Genomic DNA, 23,887 nt, shown 5'->3' with positions numbered 1-23,887 from the left:
GTTATTGAACTTGTAATCTATTCCTCATTCTGCGAGACATTTTGTTTGGCACTAGTGATTCTGCTATAGATTGAGTTAAATCTTAGCTGGTAAATAATATTACATTTAGTTCAAACTTAGCTATTTCTGTAAGCAGCAACTCTATAACTAATAAACAGGCTGGACTGCTTTGGAAAGTAGGTCGTCTACAACGAAGTTAGGTGCACTTTACAGATGAAGTACCATGTTCAGAAATTTTGACCTTTTTAACGTCAAAGATATTAAATGTGAGAATTTTACAAGTTGCAACACTTTTAATACACAGACAGAATATTGTGGAACATGTTTTAATAGTTTTCTATAATACTAATCTTTCAATGTTGTTTTACATTTTTTTTTTGGTATTTGAAATTAAAAAAGGGGGTTATATTGTAATATTAGACTCTTACTAGTCATATGACTGGTAACTTTGGAAATGTACTATTGTCACTATGGGTGACAGGAAATTAACATACATACAATAATTATAATTTAACTTTTATAAAACTTTTTGGTACTTAGACAAAATGATTAAATGAATCCTTATTTTCAAAAGAAAGATATTTATTGCCTTAAAATAAAATTTAAAAAACTAAAATATTCATTTGCATATTTATCATAAACATGTGTCATTTTTTCTAAATTTTTATGGGTGTAGCTGTGTAGTAAGTTTGATTCTCAACCATGCAGTCCTGGGTTCAGTTCAGCCTTACTGTGTGGCACCATGGGCAAGTTTTTTCAACAACAGTCTCAGGTTGAACAAAGCTTTGTGAGTGGATTTAGTAGACATAAACTGAAAGAAGCCCATTGTGTGTGTATAAGGCATACGTGTATATGTATATGTATACACACACACACTCATATATATATATATATATATATATATATATATATATATATATATATACATATACATATGTATGTATGTATGTGTATATGTGTTACGGACCATTTCATCATATTGAACTCTTAATCCTGACCCTTTTTTTGTCTCCCTCCATTTTTTTCCCCCTCTTAATCCTTTCTGTTGAAGAGCATAAGGCTTGAAATGTCAAAGACTTTCCCATTCTTCCTGGGTGTTAAACTAATACACCTACAAATTGTTCGTTCACCTGTCTTCATCTTTTGTTTTCTGTAAATTTGAACTATGTATAAATATGCTTATATCTATGTGTATGATTATCATTATGTTTGTGTTTTTGTCTCCTACCACTGCTTGACAACCAATGTTGGTTTCTTCATGTCCCTATAACTTGGTGGTTCAAGAAAAAAAGACTGATAGAATAAGTACCAAGCTTGAAAAGAAGAATTAATTACTGAGGTTGATTTGTTTGACTGAACCCTTTTAAGATAGTGTCACAGCATGGCCACAGTCCAATGACTGAAGCAATAGAAGATAAAAGATAAATTGCAATCTAGTCCATCATAAATCTCTGTAAAATTTCGTTAAAAAGTATATAATTTTCAGAAAGTAATCATTGCCTGTCACCAAACCTTGTATGTGCACATATCCTGCACTTCTTATGTTTACTCTCTCTATATCTTTCTTTTACTCTCTCTTTCCTTCTCTCTAAATGATGTAAAGTGTCATCGGAGGAATCAGCTAACCAACCAACAATTATATTGGTTATTATTATTAACTTCTATCTTTAACTTGTTTCAGTCATTTGACTAGCCATGCCAGGTCAATACCTTGTGAGATTATCATGAACATTATAGAATGCAAACAGACTTCTGACAGTTCAAGTCTATGAAAGGGTTTCAGTTGTTGGTTAGATTTATCTGTGTTTATTTATATCACAAAAAGCCCTAGATCGTGTAGCTACAATTTTCCATTTATGCTTGGACATATCGAAAAAAAAGAAATGAAAAATTATATTTTAAATGCTGTTCTTTCAGTTTATGATTATAAAATGAAAGAAGAAAATTTCTGTAATCTAGGAATGGTTAAAAAGCTCACTTTGTGGTTGAGAAGCTCAGTTTGCAACCATGTTGTTTTGGGTTTAGTCCTCTGGTATGGCACTTTGGTATGGGCTTTCTATTATACCAACAGCCTAACTGATGCCTTGTGAATGAATTTAGTAGATGGAAACTGTGTGGAAGCACATCATATGTATATGTGTATATATTATGTCTATGCATATGTCTTTGTGTCCGTATTTGTCACCTGCCACCAATTTCATATTTTTCAGAATCTTAATGTCTGAATTTTTTAAATAAAAACAAAAGAAACAGTGGTGTTCCCTTTTATTTTCTCAAATTTGTAATCTCTGTTGTTGAAACATAGGAATCTGAAGAATTTTTTGGGAAGGAAAATGAAAAGACGGGAGGGGATACCTATTCCACACATCTGCCAAGGCGTTGCTAGAGTCCATATTTTTGCTTTCACTTTAAGATCAGAAACTGTAAGAATATAGCTTTAACTCTTTGCCAGTCCAAAGCATTTTCATGAGTTTGTCCAAAATGGTCATGCTTATTTTCAAATTTTTAGTTAGTTCTTGTTCCATATGTTCTGAGTAACATAAAGGCTTCCTTTCATAAGTCTCAAGTTACTCTGGTGGTTGAAAAAATAAATTGGAAATATGTATTATATATGATGCATGGATGCCAGGGAAATATGTCATCTCTCTCACTGTGATACACAGGAGGAGCAAAGAGTTAAAATTGAAATTTTAAAATTAAAAAAAAAAAAAGAATGGTATAACAATCAGAATTGGTTTTGATATTGTCCATCTCCCACTATGTAAACCATTTATTGAGTACCCTTTGCATTAAAAACAGGGGTTCTCCACCAGTTTTTATCTATGAACCCTTTTGATTATTATTTTATTCTGGTGGACCCCATAGCCATTCCATATTTATAAACTAGTTTTATAGAAACTTCTTCCAAAATTCCTATTTTGTGTTTCACACATTAACTTCTGTAGGTTGAACTATGTAAAATGTTGGAGAAATAAATCTGTTTCTTGCAATACATACCAATACATACATCTAAAGCAAAATGATTTCAGAGGCCCTTAAAATACTATGATGGTTATTTAATTTGAGTGGACCCTCAAAAATCTTATATGGACCCTGTTGAGAACCACTGATTTAAAAGGTTAAAAGAAAATGGTAATGCTTTATGTTTTATATTACTAACATACACATACAACATTTTTATGTTTTGTCCTACATTTAGAAATACAAGTTTGAGTTATTCAACTCTTTGATTGTATGAAAACTGGTTATATGTGAATCTCACTAGCAATTTCAGATTGACATAAATTTGTGCGTGTGTTCTGTGTGTGTGTGTGTGTGTGTGTGTGTATGTGTGTGCATGCGTGCACATGTGTGTGTGTCAATGTATATGTGTATGTGTACATGATTTAAAAGGTTAAAAGAAAATGGTAATGCTTTATGTTTATATAATAGTAAAGCAATGAGAAAACCCTGAATAACCCTGAACAATAATAATAATCCCTTCTACTAAAGGCATAAGGCCTGAAATTTTGGAGGAGGGAACTAGTTGATTACATTGATCTCAGTGTTTTATTGGTACTTAATTTATTGACCCTGAAAGGATGAACAGGCAAAGTTAACCTTGGTGGAATTTGAACTCAGAATGTAAGGACGAGTAAAATGCCACTATGCATTTCACCTGGCATGCTAAGGATTCTGCCAACTCACTGCCTTAACAATAATGATGATGATGATGCTGGTGGTGGTGGTGATGATGATGATGATAATGATGATGTTTTTGTACTATAAGCACAAGGCCTGACTGGTACTCATTTCATTGACCCCAAAAGTATAAAAGGCAAAGCTGACCTCAATGGAATTTGAGCTCAGAATGTAAAAATGTATGAAATGCTATACCAACAGATGTTATACCAACAAATGTATGAAATGCTGCTTAGCAATGTGTTTGGCATACTATCAGTTTTGCTGAGTCACCACCTTAAAAACTGAGACCAATAATTTTGAGAGAAAGGGGCAAGCTGATTACATTGAACCCAGTACTTGACTGGTACTTTTTTTTATCAAGCTCAAAAGGATGAAAGGCAAAGTTGACTTAAGTGGAATTTGAACTCAGAATATAAAAACTGATGAAATACCATCATGGCATGCTAATGATTTGGTCAGCTTGCCATCTTGATAATAATAATGATTGATAATAATAATGCACCTTGATAGTAATAATGCAAATAATAATAATAATAATAATGCAATTTGGCCTTGATAAATGTGCAAAAGCTACCTTTATCAAAGGAAAAATGACAGAAACATCTAACGTTTACCTTGACCAGCAGAATGTCATAAAGGAGTTAGACCCAGCGGAGAGCTACAAGTAATTGAAGGGGATGGAATAAGGCATTCAGTGATGAAGGAAAGGATCAGGAGAGAATGTTATCGCAGAGTAAGAGCAATGCTCAAGACAGAGCTGAATGTGAGAAATAGGATCAAAGCGATCAATGCTTTAGCCATACCAGTCGTGACTTAGTTTCAATATCGTTAACTGGTCAATTACTGAAATATGTAATCTTGAGAGAAAAATACGAAAACTGTTGACAATGCATAGAATGCACCACCCTAAGGCAGATATAAAATGACTTTATCTGCCATAAAAGTGAACTTTTATGACTAGCAATAACAATGAAGATTTCTACAATTGGCCTAGACACCTACCTGAAAAACTTTGAGGACTGGATGTTAAAACTTGTCTCAAAACATGAAAACAAGAAAGCGTCATACTCAGTAACAAAACAGGCAAAGGAATATCTAAGTGAATTCCGAATACAACAAATTTCGGAATTAGACATACAAGAAACAAGCACAGAAAAAGCTAAGCGCATGAAAACCCGTGCTAAAACTGCTGCCTTAGATATTCTGAATGATAAATGGCAAGAAAAACCTCTCAATGGCAATTACTCTAAGAGAGCGAATAATGCAGATGTTGACAAAGCCCTGACCCATCAATGGCTAATGGCCTCTGGTTTAAAATCTGAAACAGAAGGGTTTATCATAGCAGCTCAAGATCAATGCCTACCTACAAGGAACTGCTAGGCCAACATATTAAAGAATGGCAGTAGCCCAACATGTCATGTATGTAAACAACAAAAGGAAACCATTGATCATGTTGTCTCCAAGTGCAGAGTATCTCAACAGGCATGATAGAGCTGCACAATATATTCACTGTGATAAAAACTGGTGGGAACACAAACCACCTCCAGTGCTTGAAAATGACCACATCTCACACCTCTGGAACTTCACCATTCAAACTGAATAGGCCAGACATCATATTGAAAGACTTCAGACAAAAAACATGCCTCCTCATTGATATGACTGTCCCAATTGATATAAATGTATCTGTCAAGACCTACCAGAGACTGAGCAAATACAAAGATATTGAAATAGAAATCAGCAAAATGTGGAACCTGAAGACTAAAACAATACCTGTTGTCATAGGTGCCCTGGGAATGATAGCAAAAGGGGCTGACTGCTACCTAACTCAGATACCAGGAAACCCCAAAATGGCAGAAATTCAAAAGATAGTGCTCATGGGAACTGCTCATATCCTACACAAAATACTTTCTATGTAATCTCAAGTTTTAAAACAAACATAATTTTCATATGGTTTTTTAGACGTACAAAACCAAATATATGGCACCCTAGGCATAATACCAACATGAACTTTCAACTTGTTGTCTCTTGAGGTCTCTGGGTGAGACTTGGAGCCAGCTTGTGCAAATGTAAAGCAAAAGTCAAACATAGAATAATAATGATAGAATAATAATAATAATAATAATAATAATAATAATAATAATAATAATAATAATGATAATAATAATAATAATAATAATAATAATAATAATAATAATAATAATAATGATAATAATAACAATAATAATAATAATAATCTATATACTATAATGAAGAAAACTGTTTATTAATTAGTTATGAGTATGTAACTTTTACAAAAAGAAAGCAACTATTAGATGTACACTGTAGAAACTTCTTAAAAAATTCAATTCTAATATTTATATATCTTTTATCAAAATGTGCTTTTCAAATTTATTTTATTATTTAATATATCTTCTATAGACAACTAATTTTAATTCACTGGAAGCTAGGGTTCCTTCTTTGTCATTTCTCTCTCTGATATGCTTCATGTTGCTACTTTTCACAAACATATCATCAAAAGCATTTCTCTAAATTGTAAGTTTAATCTAGTGTCAGCCAAATTATGTTGATTCCAGTATCTTTTCATATTTGTTGGTTGTTGAATCAATAGACGGTGGTGCTCCAGCAAAGCTGCAGTCAAATGACTGAGTCAAGTAAAAGAATATAGGAATAATTGGGCATGATCACAGAAGGTGTCTTCCACCCAGGATATATTCTAATGATATTTTCTACAAATACATTTTAGCTGGGGATAAATTATGATTATATTATATCTGTTGTGAAAATTTTTTCAGTGTTGGGGAGAGGAGTTTCAAATAATTCACACACCATCAATGTGTTATCTCATAACTTTAAGAAAAATCAGTAATCTATGAATGAAATTTTCTACAAATACCTTTCAAATGGTGGAGATTATGATTATATGAGAATTTAATGTGAAAAAAAAGGGTTTATCACATTCATCATCATCCTCGTTGTGTAACATCTGTCTTCCATGCTGACATGGGTTGGATGGTTTGACAGAAACTGGCCAGGCAGGAGCCTGCACCAGATTTCTGTGTCTGTTTTGGCAAGGTTTTTACAGCTGGATGCCCTTCCTAACATCAACCACCCAGCAGAGTGGACTGAGTGCTTTTTATATGGCACAGGCATAGGTGAGGTCAGTTTGGCATGGTTTTTACAGCTAGATGCCCTTCCAAATGTCAACCACTTTAAAGTGTGGGCTGAGTGCTTTTTGAGTGGCATCAGTACTGGCAGGGTCTCCAGGTAACTTTTCATCATTTTAAATCCTCTTTTCCGTGATTGCATGGGTCAGATGGAATTTGCTGATGCAGATTTTCTATGGCCAGATGTCCTTCCTGTCACCTTACAGCAAGCCAACATGGCTGGGCATGTTTCCATGATTGAAATAATTGGAAACAAATGAAACAGGTTGATGTTGACAATTTTTTTACAACTGTGAAGGTGCATGGCTTAGTGGTTGGTGTACTTGACTCATGATCATAAGGTCAGAGGTTTGATTTCTGGTATGCATTGTGTTCTTAAGCAAGGCACTTTATTTCACACTGCTCCAGTCCACTTAGCTGGCAAATATGAGTTGTACCTGTAATTCAGAGGGCCAACTTTGTCACATTCTAAATCGTGCTGAATCTCCCTGAGAACTATATAGAGGGTACATGTTTCTGTGGAGAACTCAGCCACTTGCATGTTCATTTTACAAGCAGGCCATTCTGTTAATCAGATCAAGTGAAACGCTTGTGATAAATGATGGAGTGCCAATTGTTTACAACTATCACACAATGCCATGGTGAGGACACACACACACACACATTTACATACCATGTGAGTAAATTTAGATGGAAATTGTGTACAAACCCATCACATCTATCTGTCTGTGTATGTATGTATGTTTGTTTTTATATCAACTTATATATAAAAATGATCTAACATTAAATTGAAGAATTGATTGTTCATCAATTTTAGTTGAGTACATATTAACTTTTACAAAGTAAAATTTGACACTGTATGTGTGTATGTATTAATTTAGAATAAATTTTGACTGGCCACCTACTTGGCAACAAGATTGTGAAGGAAAGAATCTTGTCTTGTTCATCATCCTTTATATTATCTTAAGAAGGTCTTGCAGGACAAGAAGGCAGTGAGGTGGCAGAAATGTTAGCAGGCCGGTCGAAATGTTTAGCGGCATTTTGTCTGTCTTTACGTTCTGAGTTCAAATTCCGCCGAGGTCGACTTTGCCTTTCATTCTTTCAGGGTTGATAAATTAAGTACCAGTTACGCACTGGGGTCGATGTAATCAACTTAATCCCTTTGTCTGTCCTTGTTTGTCCCTTCTATGTTTAGCCCCTTGTGGGCAATAAAGAAATAAGGTCTTGCAGGTTTTCCAGATACTGTGATCATTTGTAGTGTACGAAATAAGGATTTGTGTTTTCTCTCCAAGAACCCAAATTCAGCCATACTTTGCTCTAGACAGGTTGGTATGTATCCTGTTGCTCCAATAACAATAGGTATGAAGCTGGAAGTGTATCTTAGATACTGGGTTTGCAAACTCCTTTTCAATGATCAATAGATGTCCTCATGCATGCATGCATGCATGCATGCATGCATGTATGTATGTATGTATGTATGTATGTATGTATGTATGTATGTATGTATGTATGTATGTATGTATGCATGTATGTATGCATGCATGTATGTATGTATGCATGCATGCATGCATGCATGCATGTATGTATGTACGTATGTATGCATGCATGTATGTATGCATGCATGTATGTTTGTATGTATATATGTATGTGTGTATGAATGTATGTATGTGCAGCAAGAGTTTATGACAAGTCTTGGTGGCAGTTTATAGATACATTTATTGTTACAATTTGTACAAAGCTTCATGAAAAACAGACAGCATCAAATCATAAGAACATTATATTTACAGGAGTAGAAAATCTTAATGAATAAACTGATCTGCACATTGCTGCAAAATGTATGGCATTGATTCTTCATCATCTCTGAGTTGGTATATTGCTGTGAAAATAGCTATTGGGAAAATCACACTGGTTTGAGTACGAAGCAGTGAAAACAGCTTTTGAGAGCAGAATTTGTTTAGGACTGAGTGAGGTGAGTCTGAATTCTCTCTGGCTTAATCGCACCAAAATGGCTTCTTATAAACCCATTGCTGCAGGAATTTTCTAGAACTATCATGTGAACATTTGATCTTCATTGCTTGAAAATGGTGCTTAACAGATAGTGCTAGGATGTTTAGAGTCTCTTTAGCTTAGCAGTTCAACAAAAGACACTAATTCAATAAGTAGTGAGCTTAAAATATGTACTGGAATTGAATTATTTGACTAAAACCCTTCTAGGCAGTACCTCCCACTGCTGTCACCAACTCCCAACATAGCTGTAATCTAATGACTGGAAAGAATAAAATGGAATATATATCTGTTATCTCTCTTTTACATTAGATTTATTACCCTCACGTGTTTCATTGATATGAGGAAAACACTAGTTTTTAAGTCAATAAGTTGAAAACAACATTGACTGTTTCAACTGTGAATGTGTAGCAGTGAATATGAAATGTTATGTATTATGATAGATAAAGGAGAGATAAAATTAATAGTTGTGTAATATATACAAGGTCATGTTACTGTTGAATGAATAACTGGTGATGTGATCTTGATTAGTCAATGATTGTAATTAGTCACCTTATTAATGAGATATAATTGGTTGAATCAATGTGGGATCTTTGCCCATCAAGCTTTCTCATTCACATAGTTTTCTCTCTCTTTTTATTATTTATAATTAATTATTCTATATCAAGAGAAACAAAACATTTAAACTGAATTTTAAGAGGTAAACAAATTAAATTAGGTCATCAGTCACAATTGTTCTCTATCTCTCTCTTACTAGTGTGTGTGTGAGTGTGCACGGGCATGTGTAGGTGCGACTGTGTGGTTGAGAAGCTTGTTTCCTAACCATATGGTTTTGGGTTTGGTTCCACTGTATGGCACTTTTGGAAAGTATCTACTGCTATAGCCCTGGCTAACCAAATCCCATTGTATGCATGTGCGTGCGAACCTGTGAACGAGCATTTTCATCATGCAAGCTATGTCGCTCATTTCCACTTTTCAAGGGAAACAGGTGAGGCTTGGCTACAAGGAGGGCATCCCACTATAGGAAATCTACCCCCACAAATTCCATCTGCCTCATTCAATCATGGACTTTAAAACAATGATATGTTTAGCTATGGTATCTTTTATCTTTTTCTTGTTTCAGTCATTAAACTGTGGTCATGCTGGGGCACCCCTTGAAGAACTTTTAGTTGGATGAATCAACCCTAGCACTTATTTTTAAGCCTGACACTTATTCTATTGATCTTGTTTTGATAAACCACTAAGTTACAGGGATTTAAACACACCAACACCAGTTGTCAAGTGGTGGTGGGGACAAACGCAGACACAAACACACGCAATGGGTTTCTTTCAGTTTCTGTCTACCAAATCCACACACAAGGCTTTGGTCAATCTAAAGTTATAGAAGATATATTTACATGAGGTGCTACCAGGTGGGGTTGAACCCAGAAAGGTGAATCAGTGATTGTGAGGGCAAATTTTTACAGTGACTTTGAGGGTTTTATACATTCATGACAAGAGTCTACACTTTATGGATGATACAAAATCCTCATTTATTTTTACAGTATTTTTTTGATTTTGCTGTAACTTAGGACAGGGAACTGTCCCAAGTCATAACAAAATTGCAGAACGCTCTTGTCAAAAGTATGGTTCATTATTTACATTTGAAGGATATTTATCTCATCTTGTTTGTTGTTAACACAACATTTTGGCTGATATACCCTCCAGCCTTCATCAGGTGTCTTGGGGAAATTTCAAACCTGGGTTCTCATTCCTAAGGTATTTTTGATATTATTATTATTATCATCATTATTATTCAGGTCACTGCCTGAAATTGAACTCGGAATCTTGGTGTTAGTAGCCCGCGCTCTTCACCACTACGCCATATGCCCGTAGGCATATGGCATAGTGAATTTCAGGCAGTGACCTGAATAATAATGATAATAATAATAATAATATCAAAAAATACTTTAGAAATGAGAACCCAGGTTCGAAATTTCCCCAAGACATCTGATGAAGGCTGGAGGGTATATCAGCCAAAACATTGTGTTAACAACATACAAGATGAGGACAAATATCTGTCAAATGTAAATAATTCCTCATCTCTTGAATATAGGAAAAGTATGGTTGTTGAGAATCCATACATAGGCATGGATATACTAGCCTTTGAAAATGGTGTCTTTCATACTATGGTAGTAGCATTGCTTTTAGTTTTGAAAGGTTGTGGCTTGTGTGCATTTTAAGGAGGACTATTAACTCAATGATTTATGTTCTAATAGGCTTGTAGTGTTATATAAAATTGCAGGCAAGCCACACAAGGAAGGAAAATCCACCATTTACAAAGCTGAAATCAGAAACATTTTGGAGTATACTAGTCTGTAATGGATGACTGCCACACACAGTATACTTAATCAACTCACTAGGATTCAAAAGAAATCTCATACAATCATAGGGGTGAATAGACTCGATACTGCAACAAAATGGATTTCATTGTATATTGGAAAAACACAACTAGGTAGGGTGGGTTCTTTGCTGGGAGCTCCTTTATGCTGATGACCTTGCTCTAATAGCCGAGTCACTACCAGAACTAGAGAAGAAGTTTCAGGTGTGGAGGCAAGGTCTAGAATTGAAGGGCCTTAGAGTCAATCTAGCAAAAACCAAAGTCTTAGTAAGTAGGAAGGCAGACAAATCACAAATCCCTTCAGGTAGATGGTCCTGCTCAATCTGTAGAAAAGGCGTGCCTGTGTGGTAATTGTTTGCTCCCAACTACATGGTTCCAGGTTCAGTCTTCCTGCATGGAATCTTGAGCAAATGTCTTCTACTATGGCCTCAAGCCAACCAAAGCCTTGTGAGTGGATATGGTAGAAGAAAACTGTAAGAAGCACATTGTATATGCACAAATTTATATATGCATGTGTGTGTCTTCATGTCTGTATTTGTCCCTCATCACTGCTTATCAGCCAGTGTTGGTGTGTTTCTGTCACCATAACTTAGCAGTTTGGTAAAAGAGACCAACAGAATAGGCACCTGGCTTAAAAAAATAAGTACTGGGGTCGATTAGTTTGACTAAAAATACTTGAAGGAGGTGCCCCAGCATGGCCACAATCTAATTACTGAAAGAAGTAAAAGATAAAAGACATCCAGCTACTATACTCCCACCGAGTACCTTTTTCTTTGTCTTGCAAGTTACTTGGTAACCTCCCTAGTGTTGGTGCCATGAAATAAAGCACCCAATACACTCTGTAAAATGGTAGGAGAGAAAAAGGGCATCCAGCCAAAATAGATGTTGGAATTTGACACAGTCCCCTCCAGCTTGTTGGGTCCCTATCAAACCATCCATCCAATACCAGTATGTAAGCTAGATGTTAAATGATAATGATAATAATGATGATGATGAAATATATGATTTATCACATGTACTATTTACATTCTTTTGGATGTTTATCAGGACTCAGTATAAATTACGCCTGTCTATACTTATTTATAGTATGTCATGGTTGTCGCTGCTATCACCATCATCATCCCATTGAGTATGTCATGTTTTGTGAACAATAGCATCATTGTTCCAGGCAGCCACAGCGGTAATGTATTTTGAATGATAAAAACAATAAGTTATTTTTTTGTGTATTCAGGCTTTGGAAGCCTGTATCTCATGGTCTGAGATGGCTCTTGTAACAACCTTGAGAAGTTTGATCTGAATTCTAATACACAAATGCAAAAAGCTCATCAAAAGTACGGTAATTGAGAAGCCATACACAAGCATGGATGTACAAGCATTTGTAAATGGTGTCTTTCATTTTATGGAGAACTATTAATTCAGAGACCTTTTTTGTAAGAGGCTTGTAGTGTTGTATAAAACTGCAAGTAAGTCACATAAGGAAGAAAAATCCACTGTTTACAAAGCTGAGATCAGAAACAGTCTGGAGTATGCCAGTCTGTTGGATGAATGCTGCACACTTTATACTCAATCAACTCACTATGATCCAAAAGAAAGCTCTTATGATCATTGAAATGAATGGAGTTGATACTGCAACAAAAGGGACTTGGTCGATTATAGGAAAAACAAGCAGCCTAAATCAGTCAAACTAAAATACAAATAACCTGTTTATCCAGGTTACAAAGCCTTAGTCAGATGAAGACGAGTAATATTTTAAGCTAGTTCCTACAACATTGTTTTCTCTTGCTGACATTACATGTACAAACAAGGTGGTAGGCAAGCAAAATTGTTAACATGCTGGGCAAAATGTTTAGTAGCATTTCTTCTGTCTTTATTTTCTAAGTTTAAATTCTGCAAAGGTTGACTTTGCTGTTCATCCTTCTGGGGTTGAAGAAATAAGTAGCAGTTGAGTACTGGGGTCAATGTAAACGACTTACTCCCCCCCCCCAAGTGCTGGCATTGTGCCAAAATTCGAAATTGATATTACTTGTACAAACAGGTTGGTGAGATGGCAGAATCATTTTCACAGTGGGTAAAATGCTTAGCAGCATTTTATCCAACTGAGTTCTAAGTTCAAATTCCATCAAGGTTAACTTTGCCTTTCATCCTTGCAGAGTTGACAAAATAAGCACCAATTGAACTTTGGGGTTGATGTAATTGACTTACATATCCACCCCCACTGAAATTGCTGGCCTTGTATCAAAATTTGAAATCAATATTACTGGTTCAGTGTGAAGTCATCAGTGTAGAGGCAAGAGTCGACCAGGTGACCTGTGAAGACTGAAAGCAGAAATTAACCTAAGTATTGAGCCTTTTGGGACTGTTGCATTGATGGGTAACAATCAATGTGACCTTGATGGATCTTCCATTATGGTAGTTTCAAAGGTATTTTAACTTTCTGAAAATTTGGATTTGAATATGACATAGTGTCTATTGTATCAAACTCTTAAATCGTCTTTAATGTCCATGATGCAGTTTTCCTCTACACCCAAGGATTCAAGTTTGGCACATCAAATTCTGTCAAAAGTTCCATCATCAAAAAAAGAAAATGGTTAGAACCCTAAAGGAAAGAGTGGGGTATTACAGAGGTTTTTTTTTCCAGTGTTGGATTTACCATAGTGCAGTTTCCACATGCTCCCTTAGATTTGAGTTTGGTGCAGAACCCATTGCAGCAAATTCTTTCAAAAATCTCTTTTATGTCTTGTGCTCTGACACTTACCCCCTGACCTTTTGTCAAAGGAACTGTTTCATGTCTGGCAAAAGATAGTCAAAAGTTCTACTGTGCTATGCAATTATAGTTTGGTCAAAAGCCAAATTTCTTTCAGAAATGAGTTGATTGTTAAGCAGATAGCTTTGCAGTTGTCTGTGAACTACTGGTTTTATTATTTCATAAATGATGATGGAGAACAGTAAAACAAATTGGTATTTTGATGGTGCATAATGTACTGTCCATCATATGTATAAGAATTACAGAGGTGATCTTTCACTGGTTTTGAAATACAAGAGAAGCCTAGGTGACTGAGGGATTTGTTTAGTTCTATACAACATTCTCTTATGACAGTGACAGGAATTTGATGCTTACTTCTGGTTGTTGTTGTTGTATAGCCAAGGTCAGCCTAGCCTTAATTTAGCAGTTAGTGGATCAAAGATGTTCCAGTCATGACCATTCTGTCTTTTATTCATAAATATTACATCTAGCATTGCATTATCAAATATGCCCTTTTATTAGGTGGTGCCACTTAATTATAACATCTATAAAATGAGAAACAAAAATGATGTGTGTGTGTGCCTGTGTGTAGTGAGAATATAAACTAGACTATACACAGAACAATATCTTTACAGATTGTCTTTTGTTTTGTAACAAACAACTTTTTTAGGATATTTGCCAAGTAAACAATGTAGCTTGTATCAGAAATGGTTGTAAGCTTAACAGGAAGCAGATGGTAATAATAATAATAATAATAATAATAATAATGATAATAATAATATATATATATATATATATATATATATATATATATATATATATATATATATATATGTGTGTGTGTGTGCGTATGTGTAGGAGTGTCTATGTGTGCATATAAATATATGTTTGTATATATGTATGAGTGAGTGTGCGTGTGTATGCATATATATATATATATTATTGTGTCTGGGGAAATTACTGGTCTGATTTCCACTCATTAACTTATTTATTTTTACTTAAATTTTCATTGCGTCTTGCAGCCTTTTCAATAGTTGCTGACTCTGTCCATTATTGGAACTATTCTTTGTTTTGTTTGTTTGTTTGTGTGCATGCACATACACATATGTATGTATGTGTGTGTATGCATATATATATATATATGTATGCTTGTCTGCACATTTGTATGTGTGAATGCATGTATTTATGCATGCATATGTGTGTGTGTGCATCTGTATGTTTGTATGTGTGTATGCATGTATGTGTGTGTATGCATATATATATGTGTATGCGTATGTGCATGCTTGTATGTATTCTTCATATCCACGTGCTTGTGTGTTCATGTTTGCGTGCATTTGTGTTTATGTTTGTACGTTTGTATGTGTGTGTGTATATGTGTCTGTATATATGTATGTGTGTGTGTACCTCTGTTTCCTTGTGTGTGCCTGTTTGTGTGTGTCTGTGTATAGGTTTGGGTTTGTGTGACTATATAAACTGTGGGAATTGGGGTATGACACCTTCTATGTATATTTCCTATTTAGTACTGGGGATGTTTCATTGACGAGGATGTGCTCTTGTACTTGTCTGAGTGTTGGGTCCTTCAGGTGCTTGAAGAAACGAGAATGACTCTCCCCATATAAAATATGCTTCAACAAACGAATTCACATAAAGAATCTTGCAAACCAAATATAAAAACGAAATATATATATATATATATATATAATATATATATATATATATATAATATATATATATATATATACATATACATGTGTGTGTGTGTGTAAAAAAGTTGAATTAGATTCGTCCTTTAATTTGGAGGTTTCCAAAAAAAGATTTCTAAATGGCGGTGCCCCAGCATGGCCACAGCTCATAAGCTGAAACTAGAATCAATCAATCAATCAATGAAGATAGATTCTTCATATTTTGCTGATAGTTTACAGGCGTAAAATTGTGAATATGAAAATAATATTTGTATATGATGTGTTGTGAATTTATGGAAAGAAATCCCATAAAACTCATATAAGTATATATATAGTACCATCTGCTCACAAATAATTCTTGATGGCACCCATACAATAGAGTTTTCCTAGCTGCCCCTGGACTAAAGAATCCTCTCACATTCTGCATTTCTAAATTCAATTTACTAATCCCTTACAAAATGTACTGGATGCTTTTGTGACATCAGCACTGTTAGGGTTACCTTGTAGCTTGCAAAGAGAAAGGGTGCCCCCATAATAGATGGAACAGATTTATCGTTTCTTTTTCTTACATCATCATTTTATTGTCCACTTTTCTATGCATGTATGGGTCAGACGGAGTTTATTTAGGTAGATTATCTATGGCTGGATGCCCTTCTTGTTACCAACTCTTACCTGTTTCCAAGTAAAGTAATATTACCCCAAGGCCAGAGATGTTTATGTAGAATTTTGGAAATGAATGGGATTCATTTACAACAATCATGTGATGTCAAGACAAGGAGACACACATACACTCACACACACATGTACACACTCACACATATCATCATCATTTAATGTCCTTTTCCATTCTGGCATGGTTTACCAGGTGCTGGTCAGTCAAGGAACTGTCCACCTGTAAAGGAAAAGCCTGTATATATATGGATGACAGCAATTTTATTTAGCTTGATGTGTTTTATCAAGAACAGTAAATCACCACTAGATGCTATAGTAAAGCAAACTGCCAATACATACTGTGGTAGAGAAGTGTGTATGGATGGATAATGCTATACTTGCACTAATTGATTCTGTAAAGAAAGAGGCATGGAAGTGCTACTGTGAAAGGCTATTAAACATGGAGAGTGTCTGGGAATCTCAACAGAGGAACTGTCTAGTCTAGTTGATAGCTGTATGATGGACGAGGCAATTATGAATATGAAGAGAAGGAAAATCCCTAATCTATCAGGATTTACCCATGAGATGCTTAAAATATCTGGTGAAGTAGGATATGTCCTAGTCCATATAGTTAATCAGTCTGTACAAGGAGTCATATACAGCGACTGTATGGCACCATTATAGTCAGCTATTACATAGCTAAAGAAGATACATTAGATAGAAATTATTACAGAGGTATAAACCAGGTCATGAAAGTTACAAAGAGAGTTATAGCCCAATTACTTAGGAACAGAAATAGACTAGGTAAGATGCAGTTTGGTTTTGTGTTAGGGATTAGTACTACTAATGCCATCTGCTTAGTAAGACAACTGCAGGAGAAGTATTTAGCTAAAAATAAGCCACAGTACTTGGTATTCATTGATCTGGAACAGGTGTCCTCTCTGTGATCTGAGGAAACTAGGAGTTGACAAAAGGCTTGTGAAAGCCATACAAGCCATGTACAGGGTTGCCGCCAGTAAGGTGAGTGTCAGCCATAAGTACCATGATGAATTTAAGGTACAGTTCACTCAGGTTCAGTCCCCTCCTATTCATCATTGTCCTAAGGTCATAACACAGGAATTTAAAACTGGCTGTCCTTGAGAACTATTATACACTGATGACCTTATTCTGTGAGTGGAATCTGTAACAGAATTAGAAAATAAATTGCAGGTGTAGAAGTGAAACCTGAAATTGAAGGGCCTTAAAGTTATCTTGGCAAGTATGGCCTGGAGGCTCCCTAGAATGGCACATAGTTCCTGTTAACTAGGTGGCTTAATAAACAGTAGAAGATATTTTGAGAGTATTGTTGCTACAATAAGAATAGGCTGGTGAAAGTTCAGAGAGCTATAGGGATTGTCTTTTTCTCAAAGTGAAAGGCAGATTGTATGATGCTTGTATATGAACAGCAATGCTACATGGCAGTAAGATGTGGGCTCTGAATGCAGAGGATATGACAAAATTAGAGAGAATGAAGCTAGTGTGCTCTGTTTGATGTGCAATATCAGTGTGAATGTATGATAAGGTACTAAGTTGTTGAGAGAATAATTAGGTATAAGAAATGTCAGATGTAGCATGCAAGAGAGAAGACTGTGCTGGTTTGGTCATTTAATGCATATGATGGAGGACAGCTGTATAAAGAAGTACCAGTTGTTAAGTGGATGGAAATTGTGGAAGAGGAAGAGGGAGGCCTGGAAGACATGAGATGTAGTAGTGAAGGCTGATTTCAAGATACTGAGGTCATGGAAGATATGACAAAGGACGAAGATGATTGGATATTTACTGTGCTCAAGAAAACCCGTCCAGTCTGCATTTATGATATTCTTAAAGCAATTTTTTAATGTTTGTATGTGCTCACTCCTGCTCCTATACCCATTGTACCTCATCGAGCATTCCCTACATCTCATTCCAGCCCTGTATCACTCCTCTATGGCACTACTCAACAACTGTAATCACTACCAAATAAAGAAATGAACTGTAATCACTACCAGTTACCTCCTTCACCCTGCTCTAGAACAACTTCCATTCCTCAATTATATTAACCTCTTCTCTTCTTGCTTTATTTTCACCAATCACTTCCTTTCTATGCTTACAGTTGCTATCATTCTCAATGCTCTCTCATACATCATGCTCTACACACTATAGCTATCCTTGTGCACTATGTATCTTCTTCCCTTCACATCATCCCCCTACGTTTTCATCTATCATTCTTCCTGAGCCACTTCCAAATCTCTCACCTGAAATCCTCTTCAAACTGGTTATTTTCTATCAACCACATCTCCATCCTTGTTCATCACTTACTACATTTTCCCCTACTCCCGTTGCTAACCACCTGTTATTCACCCCTCACACATTTATGAAACGACCAACCCTCTCCTTCCCCCACTGATCCACAGTCTGTATCCTCTCTTATGCTTACCTTGTTATCTCTGCAGCTCACTGGACCCAGTCAAAATGTCAAACCCATGCTAAAACAGAAAATGGATGTTAAATGATGATGAGGATGAGACTTCTTTCAGTTTCTATTCACCAGATCTATTCACATGGCTTTGGTCAACCTTAAGTTGTAGCAAAAGACACTTGTCCAAAGTGCTGCGCCGTGAGACTGAACCTCAAACTATGTAGTTGGGAAGTAAATTTATTAACCATACAGCCACACCTATATATAAATCACACACACACATATATACATGACTATCTATCTATGCACTCACACACGTATATATACATATGTGGTATGTGTGTGTATGTAAAAGACGAGCCCGGCTTTTCATTGTACTTTATTACGTCATTTCTATTCAGTGCGGTCCTACTAAGGCTGTGGCATTTATTTGTAAACATATTATTGACCGAATTTTTTTGTGATTGAATAATTTTTTTTTATTGTTAAACTTCTGTTGCATATGATTTAAAATTATTAACAAAGTTACAGAAAGCCTTCTTCTATATACATATATCTATTAATCTAAAATGGTTTCTTTTTCGCTCTTCTAATCAACACACTCTCCGATTCGTCCTCTATTTATCTCTCAATCTGTTTTTTTTCTCCTTGCTATTTATCCATCTCAATTACTTTAACAACTTTTATATTTTGCCCCCTAAAATTCTATTTTTTACTCCCATTTACTTTTATTTATTCCTTCCTTCTATTTTCTTCCTCTCATCGCCTCCTTTTTCTTTCTTCACGCCTTTTCTACTCTATCTCTCTCTATCTAATCCTCTCTTCACTCTTCTTACACATCTCTTTCTCTCTAATTTTTCTTTTTCCCTCTTTACGCATTCTGTCTTTTTCTTTTACCCTCTATACTTTCTCTCGCGTTTTATTCCCTCTTTCCTCCACCTCTCTTGTTTCGCCTACACACTTTCATCCCCACTTGGCTTGCCTTCGTAAGTGCGTCTCTCTCTCTTTTAATCTTTCCCCTCTCTCTTTATCTCTTTCTCTTCCTCTCCCTGTCCAGTATTTATAAATAGCCGTGAGACAATGGCTGATGATGTCAAGTTATGTGTAAGTGTAAGCAGTAAACCACCGCCACCATTAAACACAGTCGACAGGCGACAACATTCGCCTGCTCCTTCACACTGCTATCATTTGTCGAAAATCCAGCAAGGGAACAGCGAGTTCAAACAACCTTTTACTACCGCCGACCTATCATCTCGGCAGTTCACATCTCCATTGAACATTTCTATTACCGATTCTGACAACTGTGGATCGATCTCTCCAACTGGCACCAACAATATTGGTGACACCCAGGTTTTGGATCCGGATAAAATAATGAAGCGTGTTCTCTATTCTATCTTCAGAGAACTGAAGTCTTGTTCTTTAAGTAATTTGGAATATTTCCGAAATGGCAAACAGAGCTATCATGCACGACTTCAAGTAGCTTTTTCATTACTCTGCGAACATATCAACAAAGGGATCGAACCACAGGTAGAACAATTGATTTTTTTCCACCTTCTTTCTTTTAAAATCTTTTGTCTATATTTCTTTCCTTGTCACAATCACGAAGATTTGGCAACATAAACAACATCATTAATGCTTTAAAAGAAATAACTGTGGTCTTTGCAAAAGTCTCTTTAAAGTGGCCCGTGTACTTTATATGTATTTAAAATCAAAGAATTAGATATGGTGCCATGGTAATTTCAGTCAGGTGCCAACTTGTTTGCAGTTAGATACACAACAAAATATGTGATGGGTATGGGAGTAAATATCGAGTTTTAGATTTCTAATCCGATAACATGAATTATATATATAACAGGAACGGCAGAGCAGCATACACATATTAAAATACACACACACACACGCACAAAGACACACACACACACATATAGTTACTTCTACACTGAGAAGCATACAAACCTGTATACACATAATGATCACCGATTTTGTGGCGTACGGCAACAGGATCTCTTCAAGTTCCATTCCAGAAGCATTCCTGTCGTAATTCTACCATTTTTTTTTCAAGTACCATGAATCACTTTTTAGTTTATTTTTGGATAAATAACATTTATTTAGATATTAGGCGTGATTTTCTGGAAATCTAGTTATTATTTCTAGTATGGCGAACAATCACATTGAAGCTTCTCTCAAGCGTGTGTGTCCCATCTCAGGTTACGATCATGCAAGTGATGTCATCCACGCAGAAACATCTTCACCGCTTGTTTATCTTCTGACTTTTTTTTCTAATATTTTGACATCTGAGATTTAGGTTAAACAGACGGGCGTCAAAATTAAAGATACCGTCAATGCTTTAGAGCAAATTTAGGGTAATTGTGGACGATCTAGTTAGTTATCCCACTGTTCTGAGTTCGAATCAGTCATAAAGCAGTAGAGTAATTTTAATGCTGTGTCTTTAATGCTTGTGATCTTGTGTCCGATTTCTTTCTTTTATGATAAGTAATAATTTTGTGATCAGCAACGAAACGTTGAAGTTCTATTTACATTAAGTCGCCGATCGGGTCTCAATTTTCAACTGTAACTATTTCGCTTATGGTTGTGTCTAAAATAATTCAAAGTATGCATTCCACAACTCTCATTTTCGGTATACCTATACATGTGTGGACCCAACTTTGTTGCCTCAAAACTTCCAGAAAAAATGGATATTTTTTTAATGAAATTTTCTACAAATACGCATCAGATGGTGTAGGTTCCGATTATATCGGAATTTGTGGTGAAAAATCAATTTTCCGAATGTAGGGTGAGGAGTTTCGGAAAATTCACGTGAGTCGGTTTGTTTCCTCATAACTTTCAGAAAAATGGGCAATTTTTAATGAAATTTTCTTCAACTGCCTTTTAGAGTGTGTAGATGGCGATTATATCAGAATTTAATAATAATGATAATAATGAAAATGGTGGGTTCGTACAGATACATACTGACACATCACGTATCTACAAAAGGAAACTTGCAATTTAGAAATTGTGATGTGTGTCAGTATGTATGTATTCGAGCCCACCAGATTTATTTTTTTCATATCATATCTCGATATAATCGTAACCTACACACTCTAAAAGGCAGTTGTAGAAATTTTCATAAAAAAAATAAAATACCAGTTTTTCTGAAAGATATGAGGAAACAAAGCCGGCTCGTATGAATTTTCCGGAGCTCATCACCCCACCCTTGGCAAAAAGTCTTCACAAATTCCGATATAATTGACATTTACATGATCTGAAGCGTATTTTTAGAAAACTTGATTTTAAAAATATCCATTTTTCTGGAAGTTATGCGGAACAAAGTCGGGTGGGGTGGGAACATACTTGTGTCGGTACTCCCCATTTTCTATCGCTTATATTTATCCGAAGAAGTTTATTTTTGTTTTATATCACTTCGGAATCGTAAAACCTCGGACAAAGTAGGGAAATAGAAATACATTCATCATAACAAATGTTTGGTTCGTCTCAAATATGCGATCATCATTCTTGTTTTCAATTATACAAAGATATTTATGTATGAACAAGAAAATATCAAGCTATTTATTTTGATAAAATGTCAATTATGTATGTAAACGGCTCATTCACTTGACAAATGTATCATACAACCTCGGTTTGTTAAAAGAAAACCGAATAAATAAATAAATAAACAAAAAACTTAAATTTTAATTTCCCATTTTCGTTTAGTTCAGAACATACCATTCTGACGGTGGTAGTGACTCAGACTTTTACGCTCTGTTTGTTGGTACAACTTTTCATCTTGTGTTTCAGTCGATGTAATATATAACCAAGCTTATGGTCTGCTGAGCACATTTTATGAGAATGCACACAAAAAAAAACCAAAACAAAAAATAGTTAAAATATCTTCTTAGTATATAATGGGGGGGCAAGTTTTACATAATCTGAAAAGTCATTAGTTGAACTATTAGTCCTTTTGCATTCTGGCGGGTATCGGAGCGTTCGTGTGACATTAGACCCCCAACAAACGCCCATAAATTAAATGCATCTATCTGGGCCACGATCGTGACTTGACCTGTGCCTGACGGTTACGATCGTGATCCGTCGCGCTTTATGTGTTAATACCCAATTAATTACACCTAATTAGAGTTGTATAAGTATAAATTTAGAAAGCAACACGTAAAACTATGCACAAGAATTATTAAATCCACAAATTATTAAATTAACAAGTGTTTCCCTCTCGTTTATTTATATTTACCCTATTTTATTTTTGTTCAAAACAGCCCTGGTTTGGTACAAAACAGTAATGTGTACGCCCTAATAATCCACTCATTCTTCTTAAATTACCAAAGTGTTTTTTGTATCAGCTTTTATTGTAGAGCGAAGCAACAACTTACCATTTCCTAACAATTTACAACCACTGTTTAGTGTTTTGGTTTATTTGATATGACATCCTTCTCATTTGACAAGATAATATTTACTCTTTTGATACCGACTCGCGCGATACTGCCCTTCCTTTTATGATACAAACTTCCTATTTTAAAGTAATTTAAATTAAAATTTCTCATTTAAATATCTTTATTTATGTTCGATGCATCAGCTTATCTTCATTATTTTTGAAATTTATTGAAACAAAGACAGTGTATTTCAACAGGAATAGGGTAACGAAAGGGTTTATTTCAGTACCCCTACGTATGCATTCTCTTGCATATTTTCTCCAGTGTCTCCTGGCGAGATGTATAATTGAGGAAGTGTGTAAGGCTTTTTATTTTATTTCGTGATCTCATTTTCTGTTTTAATCTTTTAAAACCATTTTGCTTTTACTCTTTACTTTCGTAAAGTTCTTTTTTCAATGAATAAAATATTTGTAACTTGTATACGAGGGGGGATGCCCTTCCTAATAACAACAATTTTACAGTGTGCTGGGTGCTTTTGTGTGCTGCTTGAAAACCAGATTTCTGCTTTATTTCTTCCTTTATATGAATTCAGGTTATTTGAGCATGCTCTTGAGACTAGTTATATTTGGGTCAATAATTTGATTCTCATTGCAGTATTAGGCTGAAAGACTAGTTTTACGTGATGCTTAGTAAAAAAAATCTGAACATGGCTTATAATACAGTATAAAAGTCTGTAATTGAGAGAATACAAATCCATGATAAT

At 35.2% G+C, this 23,887-nt stretch overlaps 1 protein-coding gene across 3 annotated transcripts in view; it reads left to right on the top strand.

Moving 5' to 3' along the window:
• Positions 1-19,648: 19,648 nt before the first annotated feature.
• LOC115211786 (hormone-sensitive lipase) overlaps positions 19,649-23,887 on the top strand; it is a 76,388-nt gene continuing 72,149 nt past the window's right edge. The window contains exon 1 of one of the 3 annotated variants that reach the window (XM_036502740.1): positions 19,649-20,272. In XM_036502740.1, the coding sequence (XP_036358633.1) occupies positions 19,826-20,272 (447 nt within the window). In that variant the 5' untranslated portion in view covers positions 19,649-19,825. The remainder of the gene's footprint in view (positions 20,273-23,887) is intronic. The other 2 variants (XM_029780470.2, XM_029780472.2) reach the window with 2 other exon arrangements.

Source organism: Octopus sinensis, linkage group LG5, assembly GCF_006345805.1.
Source record: "Octopus sinensis linkage group LG5, ASM634580v1, whole genome shotgun sequence".
Lineage (NCBI taxonomy): Eukaryota > Metazoa > Mollusca > Cephalopoda > Octopoda > Octopodidae > Octopus > Octopus sinensis.
Note: the sequence above shows the minus strand (reverse complement) of the source record. Positions and strands in the feature narration are given on the sequence as shown.